Source organism: Camelus dromedarius, chromosome 22, assembly GCF_036321535.1.
Source record: "Camelus dromedarius isolate mCamDro1 chromosome 22, mCamDro1.pat, whole genome shotgun sequence".
Classification (NCBI taxonomy): Eukaryota; Metazoa; Chordata; class Mammalia; order Artiodactyla; family Camelidae; genus Camelus; species Camelus dromedarius.
Window position 1 is genome coordinate 26467928 of NC_087457.1, and position 11689 is coordinate 26479616.

The 11689-nt window shown below is 42.1% G+C and overlaps 1 protein-coding gene across 1 annotated transcript in view; it reads left to right on the forward strand.

Annotated features, from left to right (window-relative positions):
- Positions 1-325: 325 nt before the first annotated feature.
- Positions 326-11689, forward strand: part of ENPP6 (ectonucleotide pyrophosphatase/phosphodiesterase 6) — a 78401-nt gene continuing 67037 nt past the window's right edge. Inside the window, exon 1 of the mRNA XM_031440325.2 lies at positions 326-426. Within this exon, the coding sequence (XP_031296185.1) occupies positions 363-426 (64 nt within the window). The 5' untranslated portion in view covers positions 326-362. The remainder of the gene's footprint in view (positions 427-11689) is intronic.

An 11689-nucleotide genomic window follows, 5' to 3' on the forward strand; every position in this document is an offset into this window, starting at 1 on the left:
TGATATGTGTATGTAGACGTAACATATGTGTACTATTAAATATATTATGAAAAATAAATATGTATCTTACATAAGACATTTTATTTATTCTAGTTTTGCATCCCATTTATTTTTGTTAACATTATATTATATATTCCCAAAACATTAAGTTTTGATAACATGAGGTTTAATGGTTTCTTAATTTTCAATTCTACTGATAAAATGGAATTCTATAACCAGTATTCTTGCTGTATTAGACTGCGCTAATGTGAACATATCTATACATGAATCTTTTCTCTATATCTAATTATTTCCTTAGATTGGATTCCTGGAGAGAAGATGACTGGGCCAAGGATTATGAATGTTTTCCAGGCTCAAGAAGCATGTGGCTAAATTTCCCTCCCATCAGTGATGATAATACAACACTTAAGAAAAAGTCTGCCCAAAGTTAGTGACCAAGTGACCTTTACTTTGGTGGTCAGTGATTGATTTAGGATTAGAAATGTATATGAAGTGTGGCCTGTTTATTAGGAAATAAGTTTGTTTAGATAATTATAAAACTACTAAATTGATTTACACTTAAATGTTTTTCATTTGCTTCAAATTGAGCTATAATCTGTTGAATGTCAAGGAATCCTTGCTTTTATTAGTATATGGCCCATTAATGTTACGTAGGTCGTTAAAGCTATGTAATGTTTTCTATGACTCGCTGCAGTCAAGCGAAGACTGACAGCATTCAATATTGGACAGAGAATTAAGGCAGAAGCAAACAGACAAGCCTGCCCAACTCACTGAGTGCAGTCTTTTGCTTCACGAAACTCTGTGTCACCGGCTCTGTTTTCTGACCGCTCGTTCTCGGAAGCCTGCCTTTCCTGTTGCTCCATATTCTTGAGCGCAGATTCCTGTAAACGGAAGCTCAGGTCCTGGCTTGTTTCCTTAAAGGCTCCCTCCCTGCCCAGAGGCTCTGCACATCCCTCCTAAAGGGCTTTCTTTCTCTGAGCCCATCGCCCAGGGAATCACAGGAGCTTGACCTCCTGAGTGCCTTGCTTCATCCTGCTTCATCCTTTTTCCAGGCCCTTCATTTGAGGACCATTTCTGGCACTTATCAGCTCTGAGGCTGCAGGAGAGTCTCTTAACGTCTGTGAATCTTAATTCTCTTACCGCAGAGTGGAACTAACAGCACGCACCTTGCAGGGCTGTAAAGGATAAGAAGCAGTGCGTGTAAAGTGCTTTGTGTATGTTTGGTACAAAATAGATGCTCAGTGAATAGTAGTAGTATTTTTCTCACTGCCACTGCCACTGCTTCTGACATGATTATTGCTGCTCCTCTGGTGATGCTCTGTGTCTCACACTCCATGTTTTGGACACATTTCCATTACCCAAGTTCTCTGGGACTTTGACGATTTGGACCTCTGTAATCTACCCTGTAAACTGAGGGCTGTTCCCCAACTTCCCATGCCCATCCTGGCTGGGGGGTGGGGGCTGCAGTGAGAGGTAACTGGTGATCACTCTGCTCATTTTCCAAGAAGGGCCCTGATCAGGAGCAGTGAAACAGCTCTGGGTCCTCAGGCCTGCCCCTCCCCAGAGCCAAGTGATCCAAGGGTGGGCACTGTACCCAAATCAGGCCAATGAGACCACGGCAGCCCTGGTCCCAGTGGTCGGTCCTCAGCATCTACCTGTGTAAACCAGGCCCATGAGAATCCCTCCTGGACTCTTAACTTGGAATGTGGGGAGGGAATCAGTCCTGCTGATTGGAAGAGGGACTCAGGAGCTGACGGGACAGGCTGGTATCCAGAAGAGCCCATTGAAGAGTCTGGAGCCAATGGCAGTGATGAAACTTAGGCGATGGTAGGAGAAGCCTGCTAGGACAGGCGTCACGAAGCCCAGTTGCATCCTGCCCCTGTCTGGGGTACACTGAGATCTCCACGCTCCCGAGGATGGCCTCCTTCTTCACCTAGGCCCCCCCAAGTCAGCTTTCCTTCTCTTGCAGCCACAGCAGCAAAATTCCTAATGAATACTCCTGGAGTCTCCAGTTCCAGGAAGGGGAAATCAGATACTCTCTGTCCCTGCTCCATGTAGAACAGGCCCTCATTTAAGGACAGGCCTAACTCTTAATGGTTTATATCAAATACTCAAGACAAACACACAGGTCCATCGACAGATGACTGGATAAAGAAGTGTGGTATATTTACACAATGGAATACTACTCAGCCATCAAAGACAATAAAATAATGCCATTGGCAGCAACATGGATGGACCTGGAGAATGTCATTCTAAGTGAAGTGAGCCAGAAGGAGAAAGAAAAATACCATATGAGATCACTCATATGTGGAATCAAAAGAAAGAAAAAAAAAAAGACAAACTTATCTACAGCTGAAAGTTCAGCCTCAGGCCGGGGTGGCTTGTCTGGAGCAACACCTATTGTTTTCTCCCCTTTTTCTCCTGCACAGAAGGGATTGGATTCCCAGCTAAATGTCCGGGAAAGCCTTCCTTGTCTTGGTTGGAGGGAACCCATCATGGAACAGATAGAGTTGCCGATGCAGGAGTGTCACGGTTGTTACTGTATCAACGGCTTGAAAGGCTCAGAACTTGCAGAGCCATAGAATCTGGAGAGCTGAAGAGGACCAACAGGGTTCTTTAGTCTAACCCTCTCACTTTGCAAGAGGAGAAACAGAGTTCACAGGCCAATGGGCTTACTGCTGGGCCAGGCTTCCAGAAGAGAGCGGGGAGATGGGGAGGAGTGTGGAGTAATTACGCCCTGGAGGGTCCATATTCTTCCGTCTGAATCTTCATCAGATTTGAGTCTTCTGACCCAAGGCGAGGCCTACTGTCAGGTCATTTCCAAACAGAGTAAATTCAAGGTCTAACAGTATTCTCTGTTTCTTCCAAGATAGCAGTTAAGGCATGCATTAGTTCCCTGTTGCTGCTGTAACAAGTTACTACAAATTTGGTGGCTTAAAACAATACAGATTTATTGTCTTACAGTTCTGGATATCAGAAATCCAAGGTGGGGCTCTCGGGGCTGAGATCAAGATGCTGGCAGGACTGCATCCGTTTCTGGTGACTCTTGGGGAGAATCCGATTCCTTGACCTCCCAGCTTCTAGAGGCCTCTGCATTCCTCAGCTCACGGTCCTCTTCTGCCCTCCTTAGGGCCAGCAGCAGTTCTTCAAGATCTTCTAGTTCTCATGACACATCACCCTGACCTTCTCTGCTCCCCTCTTCCACAGTTAAGGACCCTCGTGATCTCGTTGGATGCACCCCAGCGATCCAGGATAATCTCCCCGGCAACTTTGCTTGTATCTGCTGTGTTAATTTCTTTGCCACGTAACCTACCTTATACACAGACTCCAGGGCTTTAGGATGTAGACACCTTCGGGGACGGGGGCATTATTCCACCTGCTGCAGGGCCCCCAGTTCCCCAGTCCCAAAGGTCAGAAGCAGTCCCTACAGCTGATCTTTGACTTCCATAGTCTCAACTTCCAAAAATTGGAAGGTTCTTGGTTTCATCTATTTGGAAGTGATAATGAGGGCTCATGACACATCATTGTTTTCAATTCGGCTTCTATGCTGCTGCGCTGTCACCAGCACCTCACCAGGGAGCCTCGTCAGCCTCCCAGCTGCAACATCGCGGTCTCCTGTGTTGGTTTCATTTGATGATGCTCAGATTCGTTCGGTAACCCTCTGACATTGGTTTCATCATTCCTGGATTTATAGTGAGAAAACTTAAAAATTACGTGCTGTAATGATGTTTCCAACTAGAAGGATTATTTACATATTTCCCACAAAATGGTAGTGGTTTTATGTTCTTAGTGGACCCAGACTCCTTCGCAGGCTTCTGTCTTTTTAAAAAATACCTTTGTCCACTAGAGGGAGACAGCTCTTTGAAGAACTGAGGCCATTTCTCAGGTTGGGGGTATAGGCAGATGAAGTCCTATTCATGTTTTGAAACGGTATCCAGGGCAGACCTAACAGGGGACAATGAAAGGGACAATACCCACGCTTATCTTCAGCCCAGACCTCAGTGAGCAGCTTTCCCCATCACCTCACGGCTCCCTCTTCCACAGTCACCTGTACCACTCAAAGCAAAGGTCCTTTTTCACTTAGCCATTGGCAACTTAACATTTAAAAAAATCTTCTCTTTCTCCCTGACAGTAAACTTGGTGGCGATAAAGCCCAATGGACTATTAGAACTGATGCTATGTGAAAACATAGAATCCCAGAGATTTCAAGAGCTGTCACATAGAGTCTAAAACGGAGGCTGTTACCTACTCAGACCAACCCTGTTACAACTGCGCGTCCTCTGACAATATCATTCTGAAATGGGAACTGGGGTGATTCTGCTCTGTTAGAGTTCTGGGTTCCCTGACGCAGTATTTGCTCCTAGTTTAAAAAATGCAAATTCTGTAGTAAGGAGGTTGCATTCCGTGAGTTCAAATGTCTTTTTTGTGAGATTATGAATGCATTTTACAAATATGTTCAAGGAATCACTCTGTATTTTGGTTGTTTTCAGCAGGCAGTTCAGTCTTGGTATTCAGTGCATCCAATTCCTAGACCTGACACCCATGTCATGCTCTTTGACGGTTTCGTTGACTGTACGTCCATAACCAGATTGAAAATGAAACTTCAGTTGCAGGCAGCGTCCATTGTCTTGGAAGATACATCCTCTGATGTGTGTACTTCACTCCTTTAGAGCAGAAGGTCTGAGTGCTGTGCTCATTTTTTTGCATGATAACAGCTTTTGGTGTTCAGAACTAGTCACTGGTTTCAGTAAGTTAAAGTGTCTCTGTAATGAATTAATATTTGCAAATTGCTTCACTGCACGTATCTCTTCATTGAGCAGACTCCCAGTAACCAGACATCTGGGGTCAGCCCCTTGCAGTCAGGGGACAGCCTGGGTCAAACCAAGACTGAACTCTTCTGACTGGACATACATGGGTCTGGAGAGTGTATTCCTAGGGGGTCTGGACCGCTTCTGTTTCCACTTGAACCAGTTCAGGCAGATACATAGTTAACATTCATTAAAATTTCTCAAGGAGGGAAACTGGAGACTTCTTTCTGGAACCCTTGAGTGAGACCCTGGGCAGGAAAGAGGTACTTTGTGTGACTTGGCAGCTAGCAGTCTTAGTGGTGGTTGTTGGTGCAAAGATCCATCTCACTGAGACCCCCTTATGAAAAGGGGGCTCACAGAAAGGATACCGTGGACCAGAAATGGAGCTGGCAGGGCCCCAAGGCAGAAGTAGGACTGGCTATACCCCTCCTTTCTATCTTTCTAACAATGTTCTACACAGATGGGCCTCGCCGAGCCCGGTAGACTGAGAGCAAAGTGTGTATCTTTCCCTAGTACATTTAGAGTTTTCTCCCAAACATTAAGCTTACGTCCCTGTCCACCATTCTGGAATTCAAAAACCTCTGAAGACATTTTGATAACGTACTTGAGGAAAATCCTGATCTTACCTGACACTGACTGGGTGGCATACACTCACCTGGGTCTGCTGTGAGGCTATTTATGATCTTTAGTTATCCCACTTGGTGTGCACATGTGTACATTTTTCTCTAGAAACACTAACACATCTGATTACCGGCCGATGCCTCAGATGCTGCAGGTGCTTATATGATGTACTCTGTGTGCACCGCGTTACCTTTCCCAACTGGAAGAGCGCTCAGCTCAACACAGCTGGCCCCAAGAGTTTCAGATAGGGGATTGTGAACCTGAATCACTGAAAGCAAGTAATAAATATGTGCACAGGCAGATAAGCAGTGAAAGGGGGCTAGGGTGAGAGGCAGATTAGATAAAGTTGAAATCTAGAAAAGCATTAATATGGGAGACGAGACCCACTCCGAACTCTGCCGTTAATTTCCCTTTGCGATCCTGTGGGCAAGTTCCGGTGCCTGTTTGACATGCAGCTTTCTCTGCTCCAGAATGAACAGATTACGACTGGATTATTTCTGCATTCCCTTTCATATTCACGGCTCTATAATTCTGTGCATCTAGTTCCTTTCTTCAAAGCAGTTCCTCCCATCTAACAGCAACCACGATGTGGCAACTCTTGAGCGCGGTTTACGTGCCACTGCATTTTCCCTTCATATTTTATGTATTTAACACAAACTCAAATGTATTCCTTCGAGTAACCATTTTTTCAGTTCCCTTACAAAGAAAAACACTGAGGGGTGGGGTTCTGTTGGTTTTACGTGAGGTTTTACATTCAACTTTCATGTAATTATTAAATAATCCATTTTATTTCCCTCTGCACACATGATGATTTCTATTTATCCAGCAAAGACGTAAAGAGAGAACATTAGGTCATTTGTACGAGAGTATTTGAGCCAAGGCTCAGAATTGCTCACTCTTGACGGCTGTGCTGAGATCACTTCCCTAGTTCTAGTCTGAAGATAAAGTTCCTTTGTTACCTTGGATCATGGTTTGAATTAGGTTAACTTCCCTCTTTTTTCCGATTTATACGATGAGGTGATTGCTTAAAGATGGCAATTCTCCTACAGTACCGGTCTTGACAAATGGTACCACTCCATCATCTAAGGCAGAACTTGGGACTCATCCAAGACCCTTCTCTCTCCCTTACCACCCACATATTCAATTAATCACCAGGCTTGCTGATTTTTTTTTTAAAGTTATAATATGTTTCTGACCTGCATAAAATCCAAGAGCATAATATAAGCAACACCCTTGGACCAACCCTCACGTTTGTAAAATTGTAGCATTTTGTCAGATATATACACTGCAGGTTTTTATTTTGTTTTTTAAATGAATAGAACATTACTGACAAAGTTGAAACCCCCCGTGTACCTCTCTCTCTGATTTCATTCTCCTTTCTCTCTTGCAGAAAAAAACCTCAATCCTAATTTTGGTGTGTGTGATTTCTGTGGTGTTGGTACTATTGTTATATGGAGTATTGTGCTGCATGCTTTTATGTTAAGATTTTATACTGGGTGTATCCATCTGCAACTTGTTTTTCTCGCTTCACGTTGTTCTTGAGATCTATTCTAGAAACTAGACATTTACTTCCAATTCATTCTTTTAAAATACTTTGTAGAGTGTTCTCTCTCTTTTTTGTTTTGATTCAATATAATCATGAAATGATTATCATAATAAGGTTAGTTAACACCACCATCACCTCACAAAGTTCCCTTTGTGTGTGTGTGGTGGTAACATTTCAGATCCACTCTCTTAACAACTTTCAAGTATATAATGCAGGATTGTTAATTACAGTCACCAGACTGTACATTAGATCCCCCAAACTTACAACTGGAGGTTTGTTCCCTTTAACCGGCATCTCCCTATTCCCCCTACCCTCCAGGGCTACCTGGCAACTACCATGCTATTCTGTTTCTGTGATTTTGGTTTCCTAGATACCACGTGTAACTGAGAACATACAAAATTTGTCTTTCTCTGACTTACTTCACTTAACATGATGCCTTCAAGGTCCTTGCGTGTTGTCGCAAATGGCAAGATTTCCTTCTTTTTTTATGGATGCTATTCTATTGTATATACCTACCACATTTTATACTTTCACTCATTGACGGACACTTAGGTTGTTTCCATGTCGTGGCTATTGTGAATAATGCTGCAGCGAACATGGGGGAGCAGATATCTCTTCTTGATAGTGATTTCATTTCCTTTGGATATACACCCAGAATGGGACTACTGGATCATATGGGAGGAACCACCATCCTGCTTTCCATAATAGTTGTACCAATTAACATTCGCACCAACAGCGCACGGTGGCCCCCTTTTCTCCACATCCTGCCAACACTTCTCTCTTGTCTTTTTGATTATAGCTATTCTAACAGGTCTGAGCTGGTATCTCGTGGTTTTGAGTTGCATTCTTCTGATTAGTGACATCGAACATCTTTTCAGGTACCTGTTAGCCATTTGTACATCTTCTTTGGAAAAATGTCTATTCAGACCCTTTGCCTATTTTTAATTGGATTGTTTAGTTTTTTGCTATTGAGTTGTTGAGTTCCTTACATATTTTAGATATTAGCCCCTTATCAGATTGATGGTTTGTGAATATTTTCTCCCGCTCCATAGGTTGCCCTTTCACTTTATTTATTGTTTCTTTTGCTCTGCAGAGCTTTTTAGTTTGATATAGTCCACTTGTTTATTTTCCCTTGTGTTGTTTGTGCTTTTGGTGTCCTATCCAAAAAATTAGGACCAAGACCAAGGTCAAGAAGCTTTTCTCCTATATTTTCCCCTAGGAATTTTATGGTTTGGGGTCTTAAATTTAAGCCTTTAATCCGTTTCAAGTGAATTATTGTGAGTGGTGTAAGACAGGGGTGCAGTTTTTGTTTTGTCTTGTTTTTTGTATGTAAAGATACAGTCTTCCTATCATCAGTAATTGAAGAGATTATCCTTTCCTCATTGAGTATTCTTGGCTCCCTTGTCAAATATCAGTTGATTGCATATGTGTGGGTTAATTTGGGGGCTCTCAATTCCTTTCCATTGGTCTGTGTGTCTCTTTTGATGCCATTACCATACTGTTTAGGTTATTATAGCTTTCAAGTAAGGTTTGAAATTGGGAAGTGTAGTGCTTCCAGCTTTGTTTTTCTTTCTTGAGATAGCTTTGTCTATTCAGGATCTTTTATAGTTCCATATAAATGTTAGGAATGTTTTTCCTATTTCTGTAAAAAATGCTGTGGAAATTTTGATAGGGACTGCACTGAATCTATAGATAGCTTTGGATAGTATGGATATTTTAACAATACTCAGTTCTTCTGATGTATGAATATAGTATATCATTTCATTTATTTGTGTCTTCTTCAGTTTTTTATCAATATGTTACGATTTTTAGTGTACAGATTTTTCACCTGCTTAGTTAAATTTATTCCCAAATATTTTATTATTTTTGATGCTATTGTATATGGGGTTTGTTTTTTTAAGATAGCTTTTTCTTTTTCAAATAATTCATTGCTAGTGGATAGAAATGCAACTGGTTTTTGTATGTTAATTTTGTACCCTGCAACTTTACTGAATTCATGTATTAGTTGTAATATATTTAGTTTAAAAATTTTTTTGGAGTTTTTAGGATTTTCTATATATAGTATCATATCATCTGCATACAATTTTTCTTTTCCTTTCCAACTTGGATGCCTTTTATTTCTTTTTCTTGAGTAATTGCTCTTGCCAGGAATTCCATCATTATGTTAAGTAGGAGTAGTGAGAGTGGCATCCTTGTCTGGTTCCTGGTCTTAGTGGGAAAGCTTTCCCATTTCACTATCAAGTATGCTGTTAGCTGTGGGCCTGTCGTTTCTGGCCTTCGTTATGCTGGGGTAGTTTGCTCTTCTGCTGGCTTTTTAGCTGTGCCTCTTTGTGCTATTTCTTAGTGGTTGTTCTGGGCATTACAGTATATATCCTTGTTATGGTTTACTTAGAGTTAATATTTGACCACTTTAGTTTTATTTTTTATATCAGACTTTTCCCATTTCATAAATGAAAAAAAAGTGACAACAGTTTAATTCCATTTAAATGTCCTACACCTGTCTTTTAAGCTACTGTGTTTTATATCTTTTAATTCTTCATAAGTTATAAATTATACATCCCATATAGTGTTTTTTTACTTTAAATACTTTTTAATGACATTAAGAAAAGAAAAGTATATAGCCTTTTATTTTATCCATCTATTTACCAATTCTGATACTCTTATTTCCTTCCTATAGATCTAATTTTTATCTTATATTATTTCCCTTCAACCTGAAGGCCATTCTTTAGTATTTCTTGTAGTATGTTGGTGACTAATTCTCTCAGCTTTTGTGTATCTGAAAATGTCTTTATTTCGTCTTAGTTTTAGAATATTATCCTGGATCTAAAACATATTCTGTAAGATTTCAGTCCTTTAAAATGTATTAAGGCCTGAGCAGAGAGAGGGCAAATGGGACACTTGGCATGGTCAGGGTTTGGGGCAAGAACTTTGAGGATCTAAGACTGCTGATTTCTAGGGAAGGTAAGGGTTGACATGGACCAACATGGACTGACGAAAATGGGATGGATTAACAGGATCAATGGAGTTTGATGTTGCCGATGTGGATTGACTTGGGTCACAGCTTTTGAATCTGATTGATTCTATAGCTGGAAAGGACCTTAAAGCCTCTGTCACTTTTCAGAGGGGAAATTAAAGCATGGAAAGGCAGCAGCTTTCTCAGAATCCCACAACTGCTTACTGCCAGAACCCAGGCTCTAAGAGTCATGTCCTCTTTCTCTAAACCCAAGACTCTTTCCTGCCATCTCACCTGCCTCTCCATGGAGGCGAGGCACCAGAGTGCTGACAGATCTGGACAGCACATTCCTGAGAGCTCATTCCTGTCCCTGGCAAGACCTGGAGCGGTTTTCAGGGCAAAGGTCGTACCAAGTTCTGGAGGAAGCTTTTTACTTTTCTGCATTTTCTGGGTTGAACCCCTGTGGATAATGACCTTAGAGCACTGTTAACCCTTGAAAAACAAGTGGCAAGACGTGCTCTTAAAAAGTATTAGACGCTGATAACCACCCCCAACTGAGGACATCCAATAACAGACATGTTAGGTCTTGGACCACAAGACTTTGGGCACTTCATATTAACCACATTTTCTGATCTGTTGCATTTTAGCTTTTGTATCCAACCTTTTCTAGGCTGCAGGATATAAGACCAGGAGTCTGACTACAGGCAGTGCTGGTATTTCCTTGGTTTGAATTCCATCCTTTCTTTCTTCATATGTTGGTGTATATATTAAAGGTGCTTCTTTGCAATAATTTACTGATCTAAAATTTAGAGAAACTCTCTAAATATTGTCATAAAACACTATGGTCATCATATAACAATATAGCACACATCAGCAGTGCTCCCCCGCCGGACACATCACAGCACTGTCTCTGGAGCTTTGGAAACCTCTGGCGACCTGTGGCCACTCTAATTTGGAGCCTGTTAGCTAAGGATCGCCCTCCTCAACAGCTGGGTAAGGGTCTCAGGGAGCCATATTCCGGGTTGTACCTCCAGCTCCAGCTAGTGACAGAGGAAAGCTGGATGCCACTTTTATATTCATCTTTAAAATCCGATGTCCTCACTCTCTCCCCAGCAGAGCCCAGGGGCCACTCCCGAGGCAACTCGTGGGTTTGCATGATCACACCATCTCCATAGTCCCCCAGCCCCGGAACTGCTCAGGAACTGACAGCACATCCAGCCAGCTTTGCCTGCTGCCCCCTTGAACCCTCCCTGAGGAAGGGAACTGGATCAGGATGTGTGTGATGGTCACTGCCAGGGCGGCCCATCAGCTCGGCAGCACCTTTTCTTTTTCTTTTCTCTTTTCTCTTTCCTTCCTTCCTTTTGTTTGGAATAACAATACAATGCAACTCAAAGAAATAAGAATCACATTGTGTTTGCAAACTAGTAAAAGTTAAGAATAATCTCTCCTATTTCTCTAATTTTTTAATTGTAAAAAGCATTCGTTTTATTAGAAAAATAAAATCTGATTCCTGTCTCAGCCAGCTGAGATGGAAATGGTCATTTGGCCAAGGTGTTTCCTTGTTTTTTCAGCACAATGTAGAAGGTGACCAGCGTTCTCACTTAAACGCAGTAGAACAGGAGAAGAAGAGAGGGCCCAGGCAGAGGGCAGCAGGAGGGGGAAGCATGCTAGAACTGATTGAGGTCAGAGTGGCTGGTGTCTGACTGCTGTCAGTCCCTGTAAAGCTTTGCCCTGAGCCTTGCAAGTTTCACCAAGTTCCAA